Source organism: Juglans microcarpa x Juglans regia, chromosome 5D (genome assembly GCF_004785595.1).
Source record: "Juglans microcarpa x Juglans regia isolate MS1-56 chromosome 5D, Jm3101_v1.0, whole genome shotgun sequence".
Taxonomy (NCBI): domain Eukaryota; kingdom Viridiplantae; phylum Streptophyta; class Magnoliopsida; order Fagales; family Juglandaceae; genus Juglans; species Juglans microcarpa x Juglans regia.
In genome coordinates, this window is record NC_054602.1 from 5,000,058 (window position 1) to 5,027,465 (window position 27,408).

At 33.3% G+C, this 27,408-nt stretch overlaps 3 protein-coding genes across 5 annotated transcripts; 1 reads left to right on the plus strand and 2 right to left on the minus strand.

The window, feature by feature from the left end:
- The first annotated feature begins 1,206 nt into the window (after positions 1-1,206).
- LOC121264112 (serine carboxypeptidase-like 31) lies at positions 1,207-5,700 on the plus strand. Its single transcript, XM_041167168.1, has 10 exons — positions 1,207-1,821; positions 2,431-2,538; positions 2,870-2,965; positions 3,366-3,458; positions 3,561-3,646; positions 3,791-4,090; positions 4,277-4,407; positions 4,493-4,588; positions 4,702-4,807; positions 5,415-5,700. The coding sequence occupies exons 1-10, from the start codon at positions 1,512-1,514 to the stop codon at positions 5,559-5,561; spliced, it is 1,473 nt and encodes a 490-aa protein (XP_041023102.1). The 5' UTR covers positions 1,207-1,511; the 3' UTR covers positions 5,562-5,700.
- Positions 5,701-6,563: 863 nt separating this feature from the next.
- On the minus strand, positions 6,564-9,548 carry LOC121264438. 3 transcript variants are annotated; one of them, XR_005940498.1, is made up of 3 exons: positions 9,265-9,548; positions 7,476-7,672; positions 6,570-6,687 (listed from the first exon to the last, which is right to left on the minus strand). XR_005940498.1 is itself a non-coding variant. In XM_041167602.1 (2 exons), the coding sequence occupies exons 1-2, from the start codon at positions 9,534-9,536 to the stop codon at positions 6,573-6,575; spliced, it is 387 nt and encodes a 128-aa protein (XP_041023536.1). In that variant the 5' UTR covers positions 9,537-9,548; the 3' UTR covers positions 6,564-6,572. The 3 variants fall into 3 exon arrangements, 1 of the variants encoding a protein (XP_041023536.1); XM_041167602.1 differs by lacking the exon at positions 7,476-7,672 and having other exon boundaries at positions 6,564-6,687; XR_005940497.1 differs by lacking the exon at positions 6,570-6,687 and having other exon boundaries at positions 7,232-7,672.
- Positions 9,549-10,444: 896 nt separating this feature from the next.
- On the minus strand, positions 10,445-18,401 carry LOC121264087 (S-linalool synthase-like). Its single transcript, XM_041167134.1, is given in 14 exon segments — positions 10,445-11,136; positions 11,240-11,485; positions 11,785-11,914; positions 12,041-12,256; positions 12,418-12,516; positions 12,941-13,059; positions 16,142-16,371; positions 16,483-16,598; positions 16,861-16,984; positions 17,142-17,234; positions 17,237-17,361; positions 17,526-17,583; positions 17,586-17,723; positions 18,068-18,401. Coding segments are annotated over 14 exon segments (2,562 nt in total). The 3' UTR covers positions 10,445-10,602.
- Positions 18,402-27,408: the final 9,007 nt, after the last annotated feature.

Sequence of the window (27,408 nt, forward strand, 5' to 3'; positions counted from 1 at the left end):
TAATTCGATCCATGCATGGGTGATCGATCAGTTTCTCGATCCCTTAATTTGTAGCAAAAAGTGGGAGTTGAGGTCGTGATCAATTGTATTTCCCTACGAGGTGTTAATGAAGAAGAAGAAATTAATGTACTCAATTCAGGAAAGTCGACAAATATGACATCATATCCCACTGTTGAAAAATGAACTAAGGAAATCTACATGAATTGATTAGCGTACGGTTCAATATTCGATGCTGCATGGTGATGTTAATAGATAATGAATTCATAGATGTATGATTAATTGATCATGAAATTAGATACCATTTTTTAGAAAAATGGATGTAGCTAGCTACTACTCTAAATTATATGCTCCTCAAACCCAATGTGAAAAACTTTGGAACGAGTACTTGAAGGTTTAAAACGGGAATTGAATTCTTTTACATTAGTCGTTGATCATCTTTAATTTAGGTCAAAATAGAATGGGAATTATGTTCAATGGAAAATGATAGTATGACTCCTAAATATGCCCACTCACATTTTTTTTTCTTAATGGTTAAGGAAATTATGACTATTAGTAAATTTATATATATTTTTATTTTTTGATCTTAATAGTTAAAGATGTTTAAAAAATACTTAAATAAAAAGAAAATAAAAACCAAAAAACTCATTTACACTAGTGTGCAAATTTTGTATATGCACCCTAGCATTATCCATTGTTCAATGGACTCTGATTTTTTTAGGCCAAAATATATAGGAATGTTGTAATAAATTTCTTGATATCTTGTTAAGGGAAAAATTAATGGTCAAATCTAGAATTTGATCAAATCGAATCTAATTATTATTAGATAATTACAACTAATTAAGTACTAGTTCTTTTATATCATCATGTATATGCATGTACTTCTTTCTACGAATTGAAAACTCAGGACTAATTATATTATTAACTCTTATTTGTATTTAAAGATCGATCTCTTTTATATTTTATGTAATGCATATATATATATATATATATATATGTGTGTGTGTGTGTGTGTGTGTGTGTGTGTGTGTGTATGTATGAATGTTGGTATAATATATATGCTTGGTATTGAATTCTTTTTTCTTTTCCACTTTTTTAGTTTCCACCACAGACGCATATGTGCCTATTACTATTAGTACTGCTACTTTGCTATATATAGTTAGAAAAGAAAAGGAACATGGCACGAAACTCATTCAAAGGTCATGATCTATTCATCTCACTATTTATTTCAACAACAATATTGGATCAGCTTCCACTCATCCTCGCTCAAAGCAATTAAGAATACTTTGAAAACTTTCCCAAATTCCACATCAGGTGCCATAGGCCGATTGCCTAACTGACTATACAATTAAAAGAGGTTGCCACGTGGGACGACACTCATCCATGTCTAGCGTTTCTAATTTCATAAATAGGCATGCGGCTTCGCTTGTGTTTCATCAGCCTGCAGTTATACCTGGAAGCTCTCTATATAATAGTTTGGCGATTTGTACTTCCATTAATATCAGTATATATATATGGATTTTGTGTCAAAGATGACAGTTGATCTCCGCAATACTCTACTGGCTCTTACTGTTCTTCTGTCTGTAAAGCCTGTTGTTTGTGACCATAGTCGACGTTTGGAATTATGGGACAGTGGGAAGAAAGGGACATCAGGAGGGAATGGGGATCTTGTGACTGACTTGCCTGGACAACCTAATGTAGCTTTCAGGCATTATGCTGGCTACGTTACGGTAAATGAAGCACATGGAAGGGCACTTTTTTACTGGTTCTATGAGGCCTCGACTCGGGCTGATGAAAAACCATTGGTGCTGTGGCTCAATGGCGGTAAGCATATTATATAGTACATGAACTATATATATATATATATATATATATATCATCTTAGTCCATCAAAAATGTGTGCTGGTACCTTCATGATCGATCGATCCGGCTCTCAAAGATGGTTGCCAGCTAGCTCTAGACCTAATTGTGGGAAGATCGAGCTGATTAATGATTTGTAGGGAGAAAATTAAAACTTTGAAGTTTGAATTCATGATATAGATATGTAGGGTTTCATGATGACCTACTATCGTATGCGCGCGGATATATAAAACTTACTTTAGTCGTCATCTTGCTAATTAAGGCCATCCATTGTGCAGAACCAATCTTCTGACCGAATCAAACATATATAGCTATATATAATCTACTATAATACTTTTAGGCGTGTATATGCATGGAAGAAAGCGCAGCTACTTTTTTCTTCGAATTTTAATGTTGCGTAGTCTTTAGCTAGCTAGACAGTCCCCCACCCTCCATTTAAAAAAAAAAAAAAAAAAAACAAGATGTAAATTGTAATATTTATAAGTGCGAGTCTCTTTTTTTTGTGTGTGTGTTTATGAATTTATGCGTTCTGCTGATGAGGTGATATTATAAACGGTTTTACGTACCTTTCAGGTCCTGGGTGCTCTTCTGTGGGATATGGAGCAACACAAGAAATTGGTCCCTTCATAGTGGACACCAATGGGAATGGACTGAAACATAATCCCTACTCATGGAATACAAGTATGAGATCAGATCAACATGAGTGTGTGTATATATATATATATATATATATATATATATATATATATATATATATATTCTCAATATATACTTAATTTTTTTTTGTGAATAATTAATTATGTCATCACACAATTAATTAATTATTAATTCTAATACTCAAATATATAGATACTTATAAATTCTTTGCTAGCAGTACTACTATGAACGGCCACTATGTAGTATTTTTTTTTTTAATCAAGGGATCAGGACGGAGACTTAGCTAGGGACCTAAGTAATATTTTCTTAATTAGATAGATAGCTTCTTAATTAATGTCTCGTGATGATATTCCAGAAGCCAACATGTTGTTCCTGGAATCTCCGATTGGTGTCGGCTTTTCATACTCAAATACAACTAGTGATTACAATAATCTGGGAGACGATTTTACTGGTGAGGACCATTAATTTGATCATGCACATGATGTAATTTATTTATTTATTTATTTATTTTTATCAGTAAATTATAAGATATGCGCACTTAGGTGGGATGCGAGAAGCATATCACTCCACCCTATATTTATCGAAGATATATATATATATATATATATATATATACCATTTTAGTTTCAAGCTGGTAATAGTTCAATTTTTATTTATTTTTGCTAATTAATAAAGCTTTATTTTAATCTTATGCGGTAAGCTTGTATTCTTTACTTCCATTTCTGAATTCTATGATCTTGACGTACTTGATCTTTGTCATTTTTCTGTTCTAATTACTCGTATTACAAGCTAATTCTGATCGATCCCATGCATCTTGGTTGCTATCAAATAATATGGGGAATTTATTACAGCAAAAGATGCTTATATTTTCCTCAACAATTGGTTCCTCAAATTCCCATCATATAGAAAGCGAACCTTTTACATTGCAGGGGAAAGCTATGCAGGTATTGCATTTTTTACCAAATGATTTGCAGCTCAGGCATTTGAACTGAATTCCTATAAATCATATACTGATCAGACTCGATCGATCCCCACATGATCAACAGGAAAATATGTTCCAGAGCTTGCTGAGCTCATATATGACATGAACAAGGATCCTAATTCCCTTCAAATAGATCTCCAGGGTATTTTGGTATGATCCTTAAAAATTAAGTTCAGAATTATACACATTTCAAACCCATGCATGCATGTTTAAACTTAGGGACGCGTATTTCTTATTTTTGAGAAATATACATGGTACTAACTTAATTAGTAATCTTTCTCAAACTGCATGCAGTTGGGTAATCCCGAAACATCTGATGCTGAGGACTGGAGAGGCTTAGTGGATTATGCTTGGAGCCATGCTGTGATATCAGATGAGACTCATAAACTAATCAGAGAAAGCTGTGATTTCGAGGGCAATGATACATGGAGCAACAATGATTGTACGGAAGGCATTGATGAAGTACTCAAACAGTACAAGGAGATTGATATCTATAGCCTCTACACTTCAGTCTGCATTGGCAATTCAGCTGGTTCAGATGACAGATCATTGCCACTTATGATATTGATGAAGCGCACGTCTAAGACTAAGATGGTAAGCAGAACTTTTTATGATTTCTAAGGGTATATTAATTACCGTTTCAACTCTGTACAGAGACGATATTCGAATTCTGTCATGACCAGACTCTCAAATAATATTAGAAGCTATTTACTCTAGGCATCTAGCTATTTACTCAAGGAAATCGACATATTTTTACGGGAGGGATTTTTTATGTGCCAGATACCAAGAGTCATGGGTGGTTATGACCCATGCCTTGATGAATATGCAAAAGCATTCTACAACAGACCAGATGTTCAGAAGGCTCTACATGCTAGCGATGGCCACCAGCTCAAGAACTGGAGCATCTGCAAGTAATAATTTCCCCCCTCTATTTTTCGTTGATAGCTATGATCAGTACTCAACATTCTACCACTGAACCTAAAATTTTGGATGTAGTATGAAGATATTCGAGGAGTGGTCGGATTCAAAGCCATCTGTTCTCCCTATATACAAGAAGCTTATTACTGCAGGACTTAGAATATGGGTGTACAGGTAAATGTTCCCTAGCTACCTAATTATATATAAAATTTCTTCATTATATAATTGTGACACGCACACACATCAAATAAATCTTTAATTATGGTGTTTCTTTGTGGGTGTCTCAGTGGAGACACGGATGGAAGAGTTCCTGTACTGTCCACCAGATACAGCCTCAGTTCACTGGGACTGCCCATAACTAAGGCATGGAGGCCCTGGTACCACCAAAAAGAGGTAATCATGACGCGCGGCAAAAGTCAATATTGCAGAATCCAAATGATCTTTGGTTTAGTTTATCCTGATATTGACAATATACAATCAAATCCTTTCTTTAATTGATTGATAGTAATCTTAATATATGAATAATCAAGTTTGTCTGATATATATATAGAGTGGTGCTACTGGTACCGAAGATTTGTCCCGAAAGTTATCCCGAATGGTGTATTTTATTTTTTTATTTTTCATTTCATTTTTTTATCTATTTTTTTAATCATCATAAATATTTTTAAAAAAAATAAAAAATTCATAATATTATTAAAAAATACTTTTTTAATCATTAAGTAAAAATAAAAAAATAAAAAAAATAAAAAAATATTTCGGGAGAAATCTTTGGGATCCATTTTCGGGATCCCAAGCATTTCTCATATATATATATATATATATACACATGCACTTACATATATAAAATACTGCTTAAAAAGTTTTCTCCACTAGATAATATATTGCGTGTCTTTTCATCTCAAATATGATGGAAATAGCTAGCGTCGCAATTAGTATATTTCTATTAATTATTATGCATGTGCTCTAACTTTCACTAAGCGAGGAGTGGCGTTTGGCTCAGGTGAGTGGTTGGTTTCAGGAATACGAGGGGCTTATGTTTGCTACATTTAGAGGGGCTGGCCATGCAGTGCCTTGCTTCAAACCAAGCAACTCACTGGCGTTCTTCTCAGCTTTTCTCCTTGGGGAAGCTCCACCTTCTGCTCGTTAAAGATTGCGTATTCTGTTTGTAGCACTACTCCAAAAGATTTTGTTCTTAGTATATTATATATATGTAATAGAAAGAGAACAAAATATGCCCGATGTTGCCCAGTAGTGTGCTTACATATATGTCATGATCTTTTAATTCCTTGGTGTTGGGTGCGCGATAAATTCGTCCTATATATGTCCAAGAACGAAAATTGCTGGGCGCCAAAGATATTTCCAAACTTGAAACCAAATATTTATTAACAAAGTAAGAGTGAGCATAAATATATAATGATTTGAAGGAAAATAACTAATATTGCCCTTAGTCCAATGAAGATATTAAGTTTTTCCTTCCATATTTGTATAGATCCATCTTCTTAAAATAGTATTTCAATGCAATTAACGTAAAATCTGGACTTAAATACTCCATATCAATTTGGTTTTGCATCGATTAATTCTGACGACTAGTTTCAACAGATAATCAACATAGAGAAGAGAATAGATTTGTCCAAAACACAGAAAAAAACTCTGAATAATATTGATTAATAGTAAAATTTGAAATTATTTTATGAAACCCACAAACCGGACTTAAATAGCTGCAAAATTCAAAATTATGAAGATTTTTTCAAAAATGAAAAAATCTAAATTATTGTATAAGAAATTAATACATAAATAAACAAGCATCCTACCAAAAACTTGGTCAAAATAAAAATCAGAATCATTTACAAACTTGAAACCAAATATTTAGTAATAAAGCAAGTGTGAGCATAAATATATAATGATTTGAAGGAAAATAACAAATATTATCCTTAGTCCAAGGAAGATATTAAGTTTTTCCTTTCATATTTGTACAGATTCATCTTCTTAAGTAGTATTTCAAAGCAATCAACGTAGAATCTGGACCTAGATACCCCATATCAATTTGGGTTTACATCAAAATCTTTTCTTGAATGTCACCACCATCATCATCAATATCAAGACCAGCATTATCACCGTCTTCCAAATTTAGTGAGACTAATGGCTCCTCAATACTTCCTCAATCCAAGTCTTCTCCATCAATAAGCTCTGATTCTTCACCTACCCATTCCTCCATCAAGTTAATGTTCTCAAGGTTGATTGAATCCAGAACATCTCCTCCCCTTTTTATGTTTCTACCAAAATAAAAGTCACATATAAGTGAAAATGTTACATATTTTTCGATAGTAAAAAATGTTATGAACTGCACAATATTCTCAACCCCAACTTCTTGAACAACTTCATAAAGAATGTTAAATAATGTTTCAGAATCTATTTTAAGGCCAGATGTATCAATAGATTTCAAAAACATTGTAAATTTTGGACAATGAACTAAAGAGTTAATTATTGGTTGCTGCCTCTAGTTTGTCGAACCATCTTCCATTAGTGAACAACCACTCTCCCCCCAACATGTTTTAATATCTAAGAGATAATTCTGAACTTTAGTCACATAATTCTTCAACAGATTTCCTCTCAACTCATGTAAAGGACCCTTGAATCTTGAGCCGATGGCAGCTATAGTTGGTTGATAAAACTTGGATTGAGATGCTTTGAAAGGTAAATTAGCATCATACCACTAATTTTTTATAGTCATCCTTGCTTTGTCAATCATCTCCTTTGAACATATAGTACTCTTAATAGAAGGTTGAGACCCAGGAGTTGTTCTTGGAGCGAAGAATCTATTAAATGCCGTCATTGACTTTCCACCTACTTTCTCCTTCCCTTTTGAACCATGAATGTGTCCTTCATCATCATCATCAACATTAACATTAACATCAACATCATTATATGATAAATCTACAGGGCTTCCAGTCTCTAAGTTTATTTTTCTTTTCTTCTCTTTGTTTTTTTTTCATTTCATTGACCAACTCTTTCATTTGTCATTTTATATCATCGGAGACCTTTTTACATGCTTCTACATCACCTGAAATCCCACCTAGATGATATTTCAACCTTGTGACTCCATCACTTTTAATTGTTTTGGTACAATAGACACATTGAGTACTATTTCTTGCCCCTGGCAATACGTGTGTATGGGCATATGCTGGATCCTCTGATCTAGCAGGAACAAGTGTCTTAAATGTAGCACTATTTGATTGACAACTAGATATTTATATACTCCTACATAATGATAAAAAAAAAAAAAAAAGGGTCAAGTCAAGAACCAACAATGAATATATCTTTTATCTTTTCTATGTTTAAAACTTTAAGCATGCTAAGTTTCCAAAATTGACTTTTGATATTATTGATTTTCCCGGATTATGAGTATTCAGGTGAGTCATAATCAAATATCATAAAAAAAATATGAGTATATGTTTCCTAACACCAATTAATTTTAACTACGAGGCAACATTTCAAGCGTCTAAAATTCTAAATCGATCAAGGGTGCATTAAAAAGTATTTAGACAGCTCCTAGTGGAGTTCAGAGCAATCGATTGTGAGGACCACCATGGTATTGTCTTTTTAGTAATTGTTTGATCCACTTTCCATAGGATTCCTTTAAAGTATTTGATGGGGTTATAGAACAATAAAACATATACCTGTATGGGTTTTGGAATGGAATTGTCGCACAGAGGACGAAGCAACAAGAGCTGCGGCGTGATGGAGTTGCGACTTGCGATGTTGTGGAGGTGGCATCATCGAAGTGTGGATAGTGGAGATCAATGAAGGGTTTTCAATTTTTTCTTGTTGAGAGAGACTCAGATGAATTCGTAAGGGGAAGGGGGAGAATCAGGAAAGAAATAGGAAAAAAGGAGAAAATGTAGCTAAATTACGAATATACCATGGGATTCAACATATTTACCAAAAAAATCATCATATATACAATTTCGGACCGAAACCCTCAATTCGGCCAAAATTCTGAAATCTGGCCGATGTCCCGAAACGAGCTGAAACCACCGGAATTTAACCCGATACCAAATATAGAGCTACACAGTTTCAGTTACTACTCCGGGACGAAGAATTTCGGCCATTCTAACTAGAGCGGAACGATTTTCAAAACTTTGGTTGGTGCACCAGCAAATCGCAATTGTTACGTTTTTTTTCTCTTTCACACTCACTTTATCATATATGCTAGCTGATGGCTATACATGATCCATATTTGTACTTCGAAAATCAGAATTCTAGATATATACATCTAGTAAGCTTGAGAATATCAATATATATATATAGCTCTATCACGAAATTCTAGGAGTTCTTTTATTCGCAAATTTCTATACAAAAATTACAAAAAAACTCACAACATATTTCTACTGATTAGGAAACTTCGTCGAAATAGGAAGCGGCCAAATCAAATGAAAAACTTCCCGATGATGCGTGCAATGCATCGAATCTGCACTGATTAAAATTCAATTTGACAATTTCTATTGAGGGATTCACTTCATCTATCCAGCCATGGTTTCCATCAGAAATTCTTTCCATGACACAGTTTGAATTAAAAAAGAGGCAAAACGTGATTTCATATCTCAACTTACTTTGTACATTGAAATACATATCTTAACATATAATTTACATTCAAACATATCTAATCAATGGGATTTACAAAATATTACTATTTACAGATTAACTTAGATATTAATCTGATATCAATACCAGAGCATCCAAACGCAGCATGAATCCCTCGATGATAGATCATAGGTCGATTTGCATGTCTCAAATGCCGTAACTCATCACAAATAATTAATTTGTATTTAATTTGTAAATGATTTATTTACCTTATCAACTGGTCCAATGTAAGCGCCGCAAATATGGTTTTAGACAACAGTGACCACGGAGCCGTTCCCATCTCACCAGTGACGCCATTACGTCCGGCGAGGGCCCAACCAGAAGCTTGGATATGGGTCCAAGCCCTAAAACCGATGCATGTCGGCGGCCAATCAAGAGTCAAGACCTTGCACTTGAGCCGCAGCCACCCAGTTAGACTTTGTGTGTAAGCGGCCTTATCTGAGAGAGCTAGCTCATGTTCATTCCGGCATATATTTTGCATGTGGATTCCGTGGGGACAAGATAAGATAAGGCTGATAAAAGTCAGATGTAGATTTTGAGAAAATTTGGATTTATAATGTGAGTTTTTTGGTTTTTTTAAAGTTTCTGTGCGGGGCTTAACCTATTCTAATAAACCTGTATAAATCATTTTCTAATAAAATTTGGTCATATGTCTATATTAGATAATACAAAATACAAAAATAATTTTAAAAAATAAAAATAAAAAGAAGAAAAGGTAATTTTATCTGGATGGACGTACGTTATTTTAAAATTAAACTTGGAGCTAGGCGTTTCTGGTCTATATCGAAGTTAAAGTACTTATAATTTTTATCATATATTTTTTTTTCTAAGCAATTTTTAACATATTTTACCCTTCTTTAATATCCCTGCTTTTTCGATCCATAAATCCATGTATTTATTTTTCTTTTGTTACGTTTTCTTATAATTAAGTTGCCACTTAGTAATTTTGAGGATTAAGCTGGCCGTTGGCCGTTTCCGTCTACTAGTAGTACTGCCGACCCTGGCAGTCAAGAGAATTTCCATTAGCTCATGTGCAATAGGTACAATAAACCGATATGTAAGTGTGTATATATATATATATATATATATATATATATATATCTTAATATGAGAAATGTTATTTGTAGTCTTTTATTTTTAAATATATTATTATCCTCTTAATGTTTTATGGTGCTGTATTTAAGGCATGATTGGTTAGAAAGAATGACGATTAATTAAAAAGACAATATTAGTCATTAAATCACAGTCTTAATGACTTTCTTATTATATCATTCAAACTGTTTTTTTCTTTTAAAGAGAAGAGCACCTCCATAACTTTATTAAAAACCCTCACTTAGTACTGAAGAAAAATCCAAAACAAATAAAACACTGAACATTCTAAAAAACGTCAAAACAAAACACAAAAGCAATCTATACACAATCTATACCCTAATACAAATTGGTTCCCACTATTATTCCAACATATTTTCACATGCCAACATGATTACACAATCTAGTAATTTTCGGAGCTAAATACAGCAAATACATGATTTCGGGAACCGACTTAATTAAGTGAAGCAAAATCTAACTTTTTGTGGTGTAGACACTCCCGGCCAAAATCTAACTCTTGAAGCAAGCTGCCAAGAGACCTGTTGTGTTGCAAAACTTCTCATCATCCAATGCTTGGAGCTGGGACGGTTAAAGTACTGAGAGTTGATTTTCAGCTTTCCGCTCGTTGCTCCAGAATAAAGATCAGGTACCGGCTTCAGTGGTTTCAGATCAGGCTTCAAAGGCTGCTTTTCTTTTCCAACTTCCAGAGGAATATAGATTGCTTTATTAATGTCTTCAAGCATTTCTATGTTGGAGTCGTATCGATTGGTAGAGTTGTAGAACATCTGGAATACTTTCAAACAAGATAGGTGGAGATACTTGCATGGCTTTGAAAAATCACTAAATCCATCCATAAGAACTAGTTTGAGGAACTCTTTCTTCTTTTTATCGAGTATGTCTCTCACATAAGCGATTGACTCCTCAATATCTGCCTCCGGGTTTTCTTTTAGGTAGAGTGAAACGAAGTTCGCTTTCCCTTCCTCTATTTCCTTCTGTCGTCGGTGCAGTACTTGTTATTAGGGTTTAAAAGCTTTTTAATTTGGATTAATTGGTGGAATTGAAGCAAATTAACTAGGAAAAAAAATATTAAGTTACCTGGTAACTCTGTGTGTCGTTCAACAAACGAGCGATTATCATGAGTAGTTTTGTAATGTTCTCATATTGGGGTGGCCTGAGTTTGGAATTTGGCAAACTTGGGTCCAAGAAGCATGAAGCTGGAAGAACTTGGGTGTGTGTGGCTATCGAAGTCATGCCAGTTTCAAGGTACTCATCCATTGAGGGTATGTATCCAGTTTTACTCCACATCAATTCGGTAAACCATGATAAAAACGTTTCATACCACTTCATGCAACAAAAAGGAAAACAAAGTTAGAAGACCATATTTTTTCACAATTCAATTAAGAGTTATATTTATATTCTTCAGTGGGTGTGTAGAACACAATCCACGTCATGACTTAAATAGTAAAATTTAATGTGTAAGATTTAAATTTTAAAATTTATCTTTTAAATTAAATATGACATATAATCACTTTACTAGAGACAAATATAATTCAATATAATCACTTAGAATATAGTTTTAGATAAAAAAATTTAACTGGTGACAATAAAATTGATCACGGCCTAAAATATTGTTGGCTTACTATATCTTGGAGATTGTGCTTTATGTCACATCCTTCCTGTTGCATGTATTTTGATGCAATCTCACTTACAAGGTTATCAAGAACATCAAAGATAATCTTACAATGGCCACTCAAGCCCTCAGAATCCCATCTGTTATTCAAATAGAAAGAGAGAATTATATATATGGCAGTTTGGATAAATGTTTTTTGAAAAGTTACTGTATCTAGTTCTTTGCTCGTTGTACATATATATTGTGTCTTAGTATCACTAGTCTACCTTTGAACTGCGTTGGTGAGACCTTTCAACTCAATTAGAGAACCTTCCGCGTCATAGAAATCATCAGCCACTGTAATAACTATTGCACTCTTTGCGACCATCATTCGTATGTTTGAATCATAAGGTAAGGAACTGCTGGCAGCAATAGCAAAGTAACAATACGTAGTTTTCTCTCGACCAAATCCCATATCAGTAAGTCCCCACTCCCTGGACCACCTATCTCGGTCGAAGAAGCAAGACATTAATGCTGGCGAGAAATTGGAAAACTATTTGCATATATATGGGGATTATTAATCCATTGACACTTGCATTTGTAACGCGTTCTTGCTAAAAGAAACAAAGATCAATGATTAGATCTAATTGAAAGCGTATTATACCTTTTCAATTCCTCCAGTTCATTCTGATAGATTGACTGCCTTAACTCGTAGTTTTGCTTTGCAAGACGTACGAGTTCACTATTATGAGGGCATGGAAACCTGATTTCATCAAAAGATTTGTTAGCGGATGCGAAGATCAACTATTACTAGCTACCTTTGATCAGCAAAAGATCACTCCGATTCCATGCTCTTTCACTCTATGCAACGCAGATAAGGACAATATTGCTGGGGTGCACATCAATCTAAATGTATGCATAGTAGTATAAATGATTTTTTTTTTCTTTTATTTTAATTTTTCTTTTAAATATTTTTTAAACATACTTAATCATTAAGACAAAAAATACAAATTCACTAAGAATCACTTTCTTAACAATTCAAAAAATAATAAATATATAAAATATATAAATATTGAGCACATTTGGTAAACACATTTGAAAATTATACTAGCATGCATTTTTCTTTAGAAAAAAACTTTTACAGGATGTCGGGACTATATATCAGAAGGGAGCTGCATATATAATACCTTTCCGTTGAAAATTTAATTCCCATCCAGAGAAAATCGGAGTAATTTTCTTCGATCCACATCCTATGTTCCAGGTGATCCAGTCGAGCAAACCAAGGCAGACTTAGCTCATGCTCAATCTATACAAGATGTTAATTGTCATGTCTCATTACTGTCTTCAAAACTATTCGTATATTGATATATTTTTTATATTTTTTAAAAATATATTAAAATTATTAAAAAAATGTGAATTAAAAAATTAAAAAAAATAGAACGTTAAATTTTGGCTAGCGGTCAGAGTGGGCTACTAATTCGAGTATAAGGATACATTTAATTATTAAATCTATGTCGACTCATTATTATAATTTTTTTAAATTTTAATATAAAATATAATAAATAATTCCATTCACTGGTACCGATGGGGTCTACTTACTTAAAGCTTCCAACTGCTACTTCGGAGGGACAAGGGCTGCTATCTTCTTCTCTGATTCCGAGCGATGATGCGGGGATCTACTAACCAATGCAAGCGGTAGGGCTTTTGTATAAGGACTTCTCTGGGTGGATGACCAAGTGAGATTCTGCAGGTATTTCGCAAAATAGTCTGGTATATAGTAATGGCATAAGAAGACGAATTTCCGCACTGGGAAAAAAGGTAAGCCAAATTCTGTTATAAAATGGGCATTGGAAGAAGGGGATTGAGCTTTAGAAAGTCGTTGCAGCAAGAAAACGGATGCGCGTTGCTAACGCGCAACGGCTTTCGCGCCGTTGCTTGTTCGTTAGCGCATCCGTTTTCTTGCTCGTTAGCGTCCTGAAAATGAAAGTTTCGCCTTTTGATATATGTATTCTATTAATGCGCGAAAGCATGCGAAGAAAGCAACAAGCGAGAAAAGCCCTATAAATTTTCTTAGTAAAGCCTAAAAGCCCCTTACTAAGAAAATAGAAGGTAAGGCCAGCTTTTGTAGCTTTACAACGATAGGGCGGCCCTTCATTATTATTAGTAAGATAGGTTGTTTGAGCGCATTTTTCCCCTTTCTATTAGTAAGGTTGTCAAAAGGCGAAACTTGAGTTTGATTGCAGGGGCGCGCGTTAGCGCTTTACTAATAAGATAGAAAGGGCTTTTCTTGCTTGTTTAGTAAAGTCACGCTTTTCATTTTGATAGGAGTAGGTGCTTGATGTTTGCAAAAGATCCCACACAGATATCTGCGCGGGACAACCAACCCGATGGTTCGGGAATCAGACCAGAGGATAAATATCTTGTCAAAGACATACGCTCAACTCAACCAGAAAGCTACTGCGTTCCTCGGCAGACAAATAGGTAGAACAACATCATCTAATTTAAGAAAAAAGCACTACTTCAACCTTTCATTTTAATTATTATTATGATTCCATTAGTTGATATGGAATCGCTAAAAGTAAGAGCAAAAAAAAAAATAACATATCAAATAAAAGGGCTCTTGAATGGGTTTCGGTTCAAAGTCGAACAACACAGATTTTTTTCATTGGTCTTCCTGCTCCTGCCCGGGGAGAAAAGTAAGTTCTCATTGCCTTACTATGTTAGGGGAAGGGCGAAGTTCAGTCTTATTTGGCTCAAGCTAAAGCCAGCAAAGTCCAGAAAGAAGATAGAAGGCAGCACTTGGATGCAGATTGAGATCAAGGTCCCACCTAGGGTTTGAGCTCGATGAGCCTTAACCCCGAACCATATTGTACTGGCAAACCTCGTTTAAGTCCGGGAAGTAGCCAGGCTTGAGGCTTACTGCTAGCCGATAGGCTAGCAGGGTCAAGAAAGAAAAAGCAAGAGGCTAACAGTTGACACTTCAATAGCAGACACAAAGGGCGAAGGAAAGTCGGGGAGCCGTGTCCATGCGGTTTTCCTCTCTCGCATAGAGCCAACCTTACTCTATGTGCTGTCCTGGGTGGGCTACCATCCTTTTCCATTCCACTACTTTACATGTTAGCTCGTCTCTGTCTTCGTCTTTGTGTCTGCCGATTCAATTGATGCTGCTATGAGTCTCGTCTTCGTGTAGTTCCCGGCTGCTAAGGTTATCTAAGTCAGGTAGTTACTGGAACTAAGTCTCCCTTATAATCCTCTCTCTCCTTTAATCAAACTGGTCAGACTCTATAGGTTCAAAGACAGCCTAATTTTAATTCAACTTGTATTTCTAGTATTGTCGCATCTGAAATGTCATGACTTTCTACTTTACCAGGTCTTCCGCAAAATTCTAGGTAGTCACACCCGCGTGCGGCGTTTGTAAATTTCTACATCAACCAGCAGTATCTTTGACTTTTTTGATTACGGACAAAACGAGAAAACAATGTTTTTGATCCAGATGTTTGTCCCTAGCTTGTTAAGTACTACTTCAGTGCCATTTCTTTTTTATTTGAGAGTATATATACTTCTTTCACAAGGTTTATTTAAGAGAAATGTTACTATCTTTTCTATATTATATATTAATATGTAATTTATTTTTTTTTATTTTTTATTTAAATATATATATTTATACGTCAATATATACTAATACTAGATAATGGCCTTAGGTCCGTTAGTTCCGAGGTGCACCTGATATAATGATTTAAATAAAAATAAATAAAAAAGTCAGTAGCTTATAAAAGAAAATATGTGGTTAAAGAAAGATAAAAAAAAAAAAATCTAAACTTCAACAAAGTATCTAACCGCGGAGCTGTTAAGGACTTTTTGGTAAAACATGATCCTTCATTAAATTCTACAAAAAAGTTACACGTTAAATGGTTAAGGGTCTTAATGACCTTTTAGTAAAACAGGATCCTTCATTAAATTTTATAAGAGAGCTACATGTCAAATGATCAAGGATTTTAAAGGTCTTTTGGTAAAATATGATTTAACAGACTTAATGAAAAAACAAAAAAAATTAATGGAAAAAATAAAAAATTACTATTCACAGTTAGATAACCACTTATTATAATGGACTAAATATTTAGGTAGAAGTACAAAAATATATAACAAATTAGATGTAGTGTAGGGATAATAAATATAATTTTTCTTATTAATTAATAATTAATATTAAAATTTTCACTTTTCAATAAGATCACTGATATGTCTATAAGTATAGTTTTAGAAAGCCGCAGTACTCTACAAAAAAAGGTGATAAATCATTATGAAAAAGTTAATTTTTTAGATTCCAGTTTTAAAAAAAGGAATACCCAGATCACCAGTTTAAGACATTATATCAAGTTAATAAAAATTACCACTCTCCGCAAGTTTGGAAATGAAAGATGAGTTTGATCTCTAGTTCCCACTGATAAGATTTTCTCAAGTATTTGTTTCGAAAATGATCTGGCTTCCTCAAGATCATGTTCTCCTGAAAACATGAGATCTGTTGCTCTATAGACATTAAGCAGGGCACTTGAAAAGTATTCATGGTTGTTTTCTATTTGGACTCGAATATCTTCATGATTTAAGAACCAGCAAAAGATATCTGCACGTGGAAAGAGAGATGCATATATATATAGTTTTAGGGCAGAATTGTATCACGCCAAAGAAAATATAAAGAGGGGCAAATGGTTATAACTTGCAGCCAGATACATACCCGATGATACACTATACCCATGCATCCTCAGGAGACGAAACGCTAGTGAATTTTTTAATAGCTGTGCTGCAACGTCTGAATTGCTCTTGGGCCAAGCTTCTTGATTCAGATAATTCCTGAAAGTTGTGCTCAACAAAATGATAGTGAGATGAGCGAATGGAAAACAGAAAAGAAAAAATGTTCTTAATTGAACGATGTACTTTAGCAACAGCTCATACGGATAGCTAATGATCTGTATATATGTGTGTGTGTGTGTATATATATATATATATATATATATATATATATATCTTAAACAAGGAAGAATCTGACGTGCGTCCACGAGAAGAATTATTTAAAAAAATAGATGTGTACGTTAATTTGGTTCTTTTTTAATACCTGTAAACTTGTTCCAAGATTTCTTCTATCTCTAGGACAAAATGCTCAGCTATGCCCAACCATACTAACTGATTGACCTTGCAAAGGTTTATGAGGTCTTCATCCATGGGATAGGTCCGAGGAACTGCGATAAAGTCCAACGCACGTACGACGTTTAATTTAACACAAAAATCTTTATAAAAAAAAAAAGAAAAGAAAAGAAACTGGTACGGTACGTGAAGCATTCTACGGTTTGTTAAACCTATATAGCTATAAGGATAAAGAAACTTTCTGGTCATGACCTCCGTTATCATATCTTTGTACGAGTGATACTAAGTAAGCCATGCACTCTTTGCTTCCCGTGGCCATAAATGCACTTGCTGTGGCGGAGGGGATTGGAATAATGAGCCATCATTGCTCAGCTGGTTAAGTATAACATCTTTATCAATATCATAAGATGCAGGCAGCGCTTCAAGGTATGCCAATAGTGGGGAATTTTGGTGCATATCATCAAGTTTCTCCCTACATAGAAAGCACAAAAATTATGGTATTTCGCTTCGCCATCGAGGAAACCGACTAAACAGTAATATTAAAATGATAATTCAGAATTCGCAAAGAATTTTTTTTTTTTTTTTTTGGGGGGGGGGGGGGGGGGGGGGGGGGGGGGGGGGGGGGGTGGTGGTTACTTTTCAAGAATCTGTTGCCGTTTATTGAATAATTCTGAAACAACTCCAATTGAGCTATAGGGAAGACAAGCTCTGCGCCAACTACTGTATTTGCAAGCTCAACCATTGCGGGGAAAACAATGGCAAACCAACGGTCACAGTATTGCTTGTTCATCTCTCTGATAAGCTTCTCCGTGTTTGCATGGACGAAGGCCAATCCTGCAGGATTAAGAAGAAGAAGAAGTTACGCCTACCAATGTCAAAAAACACCTAATAATACAACAAGAAAGAGTCATATGCATTTGTGGACACATATGGGCGATATCGTTCGCACGTCATGTATCTTCTTGGTTGACATGGTACAAATTAGGTGTAATATCTGATGACAAATTTAGAGAAAAACGCTCGCTTCATAAAAAAAGAGGTAATGAAAGTGACGAAGCATGCAACGTCCTAACTAGTAGAGATGGCTAATTTGGAAGCCAAGTGGGGAACGAATGTCCCCGCACATATATTGGCAACATATATACTAATTCTATTTCATATTCATAAGCAGCATGTACCTTTCTTGATACTTTCGCCCCCACTATTCCACTTTTTGAGTGCAACTATACAAGCAAGGGTTGAAGGAAGGCAATTAATGGTGGGCATGCCATGGGCATCACACTCTCCCCAAAAACCTTGTTCGTTCTGGTTGCAAAGCACCCAGTCCAAGCAATTCTTGAACATGCATGTGGGTTGGCCTAAAGGTTTGGTTGGATCTGGTATCATGGCTAGCCATGCGGTATCATAAGCAGAAGGAGAAACGAAGGAGTACTGGGGAGCATGAGTTGAGAACATCTTTTCCTTGATCATATTAACTTGAGATTGGATTAATGAGGATTGTGATAAATCCATGATGGAAAAAATAATAATAAGCCAAGGATAGATCTTATTCTACGTTCAAAGGCTTGTGTGAGCGTCAAGTAGATCATAATGTATGCTATTTATACTGATTCTGCGGTCGTACATGAGTAAAATGTGAAGAAAAATGCTACGTCTCTCTTGGGTCCCGAGTACTGGGTCCCCCTTTTTTTTACTTAATAATTAAAAAATTATTTTTTTAATATTGCTCTGAATTTTTTAAAAATATTTAAGGGTAAAAATAAATAAATAAAAAAATATTTAAAAAAAAAATTTTTTACCCTTATCGGACCGCTACACCCTCTGTGGGGGTAGCAATCTCATGGGTGCAGACTCTGATGACGTACAGATCTTCGATCCTTAATGTGCCATTAATTCGATTACGTACTGTATGCCTAAACTACTGATGAAGTCAGTAGTCAAATGTCATGAATTGCCTTGGTATAAGGGTACTTTTGAAATTTAAAATCACCTCAATTCATCTAAATTTATAGTTATAATTTTTTAAAATTTTAATATAAAATATAATAAATAATTTAATTTTTTTTAATTTTAAAATAATAATAATATTAAAAAATAATATTTTATTATCTCAACTTAATTCAGTTCAATATCCAAACGCAACCTAAACCTTGTCAAATGGACTCCTTCAGCCCGTACATAATCCCGGCTGAGGCTCAGGGAATTAGCGGTAGAAAAAGAAAGAACAAATCAAATTAATGTTGCAAAATCTTATAAATTAGCCGCGACCATATATATAATTATATTATTATAAGGTGTCCAAAGCCTTCAAACTTCCTTTCTAATTAGTAGAATCTACTGTTTAAAAACTAATTTTTTCAATTAAATAGGTTTTAGATTTATCTATTTTTTTCAAAGATAATGATATGCTTATACCTTATTTACTACTGTTTTACTACCTAATTTTTTTTGTTCATTTTGCTATTTGAATATTAAAAATTTCAGAACATGAGTACCTTCTTGCATGATCTAGAAAAAAATAGATTCAATCGACCAACGTAATCATGTAATTTAATTAAAAATAAATTTAGTTTTATAAAGAATGAATCAAAAGAGTCAAAGAAGGTCAATTTTTATAAAATTGATTTATTTTCAATTAAATTACATGATTACGTTAATTGATTAAATTTATTTTTTGCTTGATTATGCAAAAAAATCATGTTCTAAGATTTTTAGTTCAAATTCAAAGAGTGTCTCGTTTGCATTCAAAACTCATCTCAACTCATCTCATCATTACAACTGTCTCAAATTTTCACACAAAATATAATAAACAATTCAACTTTTTCAAATCTCAAAATAATTTTCTCAAATTCTCACACAAAATATGATAAATAATTTAACTTTTATTTTACTATTCACAAACCATCTCAACTCATTTTTTAATCCAAACCACTAAAAGGAAAAAAAAAAATAGCTAGATAGCAGAGCAGTAGTAAAATAATGTAAGTAAGGATATCATTATCCTTTTTCAAATGAAGTATGCGAGTCTTACATACCGAGTAATGTTAAATACAGTCATAGGTTGTGCAAGTGCCCTGCAATCATTTTTAAAAAAGTGCGGGTCTACTATTAAAAAAGTAATTTTTTCATGTGAGTATTATATTTACCCATTTTTCTCAAAATGAGTATGCGGTGTTTGCGCACTCTATGACTGCAAATATCGTTTCTCATTTCTAAAATTTCTCTTCCCTTTCAAGCATTATTTAAGCACAAAAGTTAAAACATTTTTCAATATTAAATTTTCAACTTTTTCGCTTAAGGACGCTTCTACTGTGCTGCCTAGCTCTTACTGTTAGGCGTGCCCCTAGTGCAATCTCACTTCTTTTTCAAACATTTTTTTGAACATCTATAAACATTTTAAAATATAAAATACACAAATTCATTAATTGTAACTTCTTTAAGTATTAAAAAAAAATTAAAATGCAATAACGGTCAAACCTAGGGCAAACCCATTGGGCAAACTAGCATTTTCCTTTTATCTAATTATTACATCTTTTATAAATTTAAAAATTATGCACAATAATAATTATAACTTTTTCAAATTTCAAAATAAAAATAATATTAAAATTGAAAAATGATAGTATGACTATTTACCAAATATGTCCAACAAATGTGCCCACTTATATATTTTAATTTAAATTTTTTTAATGGTTAAAGAAGTAACTATTAGTGAATTTATATATATTTTTATTTTTTCTTAATAGTTAAGGATGTTTAAAAAATGGTTAAAAAAAATTAAAAAAAAAACTCATTTATACTGGTGGACACATCTGGTAGGCACCCTAGCATTGTCTATTAAAAATTATATTCAAATAGTTTTTAACTTTATAATATTATTATTCAACTTCTTTTTCTATTTTTTTTAAAATCCAATGAAATATTTTTACTCAAACAATTTCATTATTATTCACATATCATTTTAGGATTATTTACATAATTATGAGATACTCCAAATGTTCAAACGAGCCATAAATCTTCTTCAATTTGATTTATTTAATTCCAAAAGAAGAAGATATAACATATTACAGCTTTTATCAGTTTATGGCATTTGATTCATGATTATTTAAATTTGTAACATGGCGGATCACGCATGAGTTTAATTTTTTTATTGTGTATATTTATCTTTAAATCCAACAATCTAATTCGAACATATAATTCAAAGGAATTTGAATCCAATTTTGAGTTCCCTTTCTTTTCAAAAACAGTTCTTCTAGGTGCAGGAAGTTTCGCGCACCGACCGCGCACCAATTGCCCAGCTGGAGAGTAGTAGAGTTTTCCTTTTACGTATTTCTCATTTCCCAAACACCCTGACCCTTGAAACGAGAAAAATAGAAATAATAATCTTTTTAGTTTTTAACTTGTCGACCATTTTCCTACCTTTTCTCCTTACTGCTCTCAAACCTTGTATGGATATGAGCATCCTCTTCAAGCCTCAATCTTCTACACGAACATTTTTCCAAAATCACATTTTTTGCTGATCTGGGTCGTCGACAGTTTTGGTGCAGACAATAGCTTCCACCGCTTTTTGGCCTCAGTTACTTCACTTTGAAACCGTTCATAGGAACAAACCCGATTGTTTCTTGCGATTTTAATGGCTTCCTGAGTACCATAATTAGATTCTAAGAAATGGGTTTTTCCTTTTACACGCGTAACATCGATGTGTGTTTACGAGGGTAGCTTCATTTTTTGTTGCTTCTCTCTCTCTCTCTCTATATATATATATATGCTAGCCAGTGATATATGTATTATCTAAAGTTTCTGCGTTCTGATAAGATAAATTTCTTGTTTGGTCTGCTGAGAATTCGTAGAAAAAGGAAATAAATTATTATTATTTATTTATAGATATTTTGTTATTTGAGAACTGAGAAATTGAATATAACAATCGGGGCAGATTAGGCCACCATTTCATTTCCTGAAAAAACTCTAATTTTTCAAAAAAGTTTGCTATGGCCGTCGTTTCAGGAAAAATATATGTCACTGGAGGTGGTCCAAGGACTTTCATTTACTAAAAGTGAAACGAAAATGATTCGCATCATTAAAAAAATTAAAAAACTCCAGTCCAAAACTCAGTAAAAGTGAAATGAAAAGGAACCATTTCATTAAAAAAAATTTACATGTCAGTTGATCGGTGCACTTCGGTGCGCAAAAATGCCTGCAACAAGAGTTTTCCTTTCAAAAAACCTATTGCCAATTCCACGGATGACCTGATTTCAACGAACCTGGCAAACACAATTTTTTTTCATTAAAATCGTGCATTGAACTGTTTCGAATTAGAGATTAGGTACATCAACGACCAAACCAGAGCCTCATATTTGGCTCTGAAAACAGAGTACAACTGTCCAATCGCTTTCGTTTCCCCCGAGAGGTCATAAATATCTTCCGATATGGCGTATATATTAAGTTACATTTAGATATTGAAGTGAATTAAATTAAGATAATAAAATATTATTAAAATATTAATTTTTAATATTATTATTATTTTAAGATTTAAAAAAATTGAATTATTTATTATATTTTATGTTAAAATTTAAAAAAATTATAATAATAAGTTAAAAAAAATTGAAATGAATTAATCATCTAAACGAAACAACATCGATGATCATCACACATCACGTAAACAAAAGGTACGTACTTGTTTATAATGTATTACATTAATTAATTTTTGTGATGGGAAATAACATTTCAAGATAAAAACAATATTTTTCTCTGAAAATAATAATACAAAAGATGTTTTCGAAAATTGGATAATCATATTAAAAAATATATTTTAATAATAATCCTATTTCTTTTCTTTTTTGATTTCAGGATCATGTTTACTCATCATAAAGACTTTTGAAAAATTATTCATTATATTTTTCTTACCTTACTGGTCATTTTATATCGGGATGATCGGGATCATCATGATCATGAATTACTGATGATTAAAGACCGACAAGTCAAGATTGTTGCAAACCTTTAAATTTCAACGTCGTTTTAAATTTATACGTTTAAATTATAAATTTATGAAGAAAATATAATGACACGACTTAACAAGACAAAAACTAGTACTACCTACAACTTATAGGTTATTATTGATAGGTTATATATATAGATTTTAGCATTATGGATGAGTTCTGCTAGCTGTATGAACTCATGTAGTACATTATACGGCTGATCAATCTAGATGATCCATCGACACCTTTGTTTTTTTGTTTTTTTTTTTTTTTTTGGTCCTGATTAATCAAAACCTCATTGTCGATCGATGCAGTATTTGCAACACTCCAATAATCGATAAGACTAGCCAAGGGGTGTGTGGATCATGACTTAGAGGATGATCTTTGTCCAAACATTAGAGCGCACGTGTAATGTTTCCTACAATTATTGAATGCAAGAGCGGGAAAGTATGAATGAGAATATATATATATATATATATATATATATATATATATATACGAATCTATTTTCGTTTTGAATCTATTTAATTGAAGGCAAAATTAAGTTTATTAATCTTACTTTAACTGACAGCATGTTATTTTCGTTGAAGTATCTCCGACGTGCGAACCTTCGAGGAAATTCACAAATCTAAATTAGCTAGATTTAATGCACGCCAAAATATCATTCATGTCAGAATTAATTAATTTTCTGCATGTGCGGATGTGTTCAAAACACGACACGACCATATATATATATATATATATATATATATATATATATATATGTTGCGGCGATATTATATATGTTCGACAACTAGGGCTTGACGTACGATGTTCAGAAGAAATCGTGTTTATCGCATGGTCTGTGTTCGTTCTAAACGGAACTGTCTATGATTTTTCTTAATTCGGAAGATGTGATTCGCGCGGTCTGAGGCAAAATGATGTACGTACGTGCCACGTGATCATCATGTCTTAAACACCAATGATCGATCTCCCATATTGTTGGTGAGTCGGATCCATATCCTCAAAACAACATGCCATGATCGACAGTCAAATTTCGGGACTTGTACAAGAAGAATTGTGTGATTTAGATAATGTCTCCCGCACGCCCTCACAAGATATCTGCATGCATGAAGTCTGTCTGTTCCCATTTGAGGTGATCTGTATATTGTTGAAAACTGGGCATCGATCGGCCCTACGTAGGGTTAAATGCAGCCTGCACTAAGCAAGGAGAGTCCACATTCTTCCCCGGCAATTTGTAGTACTTTTATCTTTTTAAGGGTAAATGGGATATTACATTGCGCGCAATAAATATTTTGGTAATTTTAAGTGGTGATTGTCAAAACCTATAGCTTTGTTAAAAACATCACAAATTTATTAAAAAATATATTTTAATTATTAAAAAAAATTCCAATTCGATAGAAAGTCTCGGTATATATCCTCGATGGCCTTATCACTTTCTTAAAAAAAAAAAAAAAGACAGCATATAGAGCTAATTATAAGAGCACGTACGTACGTTTTATAAGTAAGTCAACTATTATATATGGCTGTGATCATCTGATTGCATGATCATGGGCTTCAGCGTACTAAGAAAAGTAGAAAAAAAAAAAAAGTCTGAGAGCACAAATTGAATTGATCGTCGATCTTCCTACTGAACATTAATTTACATTTGGAATCTATCGACAACATGCCAAACGCTTGAAAAAGATCATACATGAAAAAGGTGTTACACTCTTGGGTTTTATCGTGTTCAAATAGAGACTAATTCTAATTAATTGTTGGTTAATTGGATTAGTAAGGATGATTGTCATATCGGGTATTTAGAAGATTTCTGGGATGAATTACATGAATATCTTAATTGTCTGGATTATACAGTAAGTCATATTTTTCATGAAGAAAATGTTGTGGATGATTTTCTAGCTATATGTGGGGCTGAGGGTTTAAACTCTAATTGGTCTGAATAGCATACGTTGCCTAGTCTCTTAAGACATTTTCATCGCATGGACAAATTGGGTCTGCCATATTTGAGGGTCTCGTAAGGTTTGTACTTGGTAAGTTTTATTTTAGTTTGATTAATTTCATTATTCTTTGTTTTGCTTGTTTTTTCTTGCAGGTTACCATGTCTTTAGTTTGTTTTGATTTAAGTTAAGTGTCTTTCTTTTGACCTTGTATTTGAATGATATGGATATAAAGGTTTGACGTCGAGGTTTTGGTTTTTATAGTTTATATGTATTTTCTAGGTATTGGGTTGTAATCAAAGTTTTCCTTTACTACAAGTTAGGATAATTAATAAAATTGAGATACCGTCATCTTCTTTTAAAAAAAATATATAAAAAAAATACAGAATCAGCAACGTCATTGCTGATCATGATTATAGTATCTTCCAGCCTTTTCGGCAAGCAGATTGATTGCTAGCTATAGGTACTTGAAACTAATTAATCAAGCCCCATCTTCCTAAGATAAAATCTAAAAGAATCAGCCATTAACACACACATGTATGCATGCGTATATAAATGCCAACTGTACATACTTATTGCATTAGCTGGAATATTTGGATTAATCAGTTCTTCGATCATGGATTAACCCCACACGACTTTACGTACCTTTAGTTTATAATTAGTAAATTCATAAGAGAATGGTAAAAAGATTGATTACAATTTGGACATATATATGCACATCATGTCTCATTAATCATGTAGTCTGCCTTGAGTGGTTGATAATTTATTTCCAGGCCGCGATGAAAATATTGATCAAAGAGTAGTGTTTATACAAGATATAATATATATACACATACACACGAGAGAATCACGTTTACACGATTGCTAGCTTGCCACGTCTCATTGTTGTTCATCTCCACGCACATCATGCCCAGCCCGTGCATGCATTTCCATTTATAATCAGAATTGTCAAATCATGCGTGGAGACTTTTTTCTTTTGGGGAACCTGATCCGGCATTTAAGAATGTAGGCTTGTCTACATGCAATGTACGTGTATATTTTAATTAATTATAGGGCCGGGCAGTTACGAATTAAATCCCCCCACGTTTGCTTCTTTAATTTCCAACAATTATTAGTGCATCTTTTTCCAACACTATTTGTTGGGGTGCCTTTCACAAATTAAGAAACTGTTTATTAATTATGATATTTATGAAGCTTATAATAATATTAATGTTATATACTGTTATAGATTGTGTAAGGTATTATACTGCATATTATAAAGAGTAATAATGTTCATGCAATATATTTTATAATATATATTTTAATGTGATGATATTTTTATAAAATGATATTACTTTTATAAAGTATTTTATAAAATTATCTTTTATTTTAAAATATCGTTGTTTAATATGTTATAAAAAATAATGTGTATTTATCAAATTTTCTACTACAAATAGGTTTCACATCTTGTGTTGTCTCCGTGCAGTTAGCAAAACTGCTTGCATATATGCATGCCGCATGGTACATTAATTCCTTCGTTCAAATCAAGGGTCCTTTCTAGCTAGCCGGCTTTTGCATTGTAGGCGCCGGTTTTTGTAAAATAATGCGGTATCTGATGCACGTATTGAATGGAAAAGATGACTACCTTCTTTAGAGGTTTCAAATACACAAATTTTGCATAAATTTATTTATAAAATTATAAATTTTACTAATTAAAAAAGAAAATAATTTTTTATATTTTTTCATTATAAGATTCACTTTTTATTATAAAATGACTCGTGTACAACTTATTATTTGGAGCTTATATCGTTTTTCTTTACTTATTTGTTAGACCATACGTTTGGGTATTTTAGTTGATAGATGTGATTTTAATGTATACAAATCCCGTATATTTTCTAAAATAAAGAAAATTCTCAAATATAAAATTCTATACACCACATTAGCATTCTATTTTCATCTCATTATATAAGATATGAAAGTGGAAAGTATAGTGAGATGAAAGTGGAAAGTTAATGTCTGTTCCCCGTTGTCTACTGCCCACTCACAGTGGAAAACAATAAAAAAATAACATCAAATCTGCAAGTCCATCCCTAAAATCAACAAATCTATTTTCCAATAATAGATCCAACAAATTACAAAGTACAAAAAAAGACATGTAGCAAAAATAAATAAAAAAAATTATAATCACCTCCACGGCACACGACTAGACCACGGTCTGAGCAAAGGATCTACGGCCAAATCGTGGTTGTGGTGCCATGAAAAACGACGTCGTTTTATGCTTAAGTTTTTTTCTATATATATATATATATTATTGGCTGGGCAAGGGTGGGGTATAATGCTGGCAAGCCAAGGCCCAACCCTCCCAACTCCTTCAAAACTTTCGGGCAAGGTTGCATGCTTCGCCCAGGTGGGGCTAGGGCTGTGGACGGTGGGATGGCAGGGAGCAAAGCCCCGTCGCATAGCCCTAATTAAAAGTAGCGAAAAATGAGTACAATAAATGAACTCTAGGGTCCTAGGGATTCTTATCAAGTTAAACATGCTCATGTAGGGGTGTACAGAATTTGGTCCAGATAGGAAAAATCGACCAGACCAAAAATTTCGGTCTGGTCCAAACCAGGCCAAATACTGTAC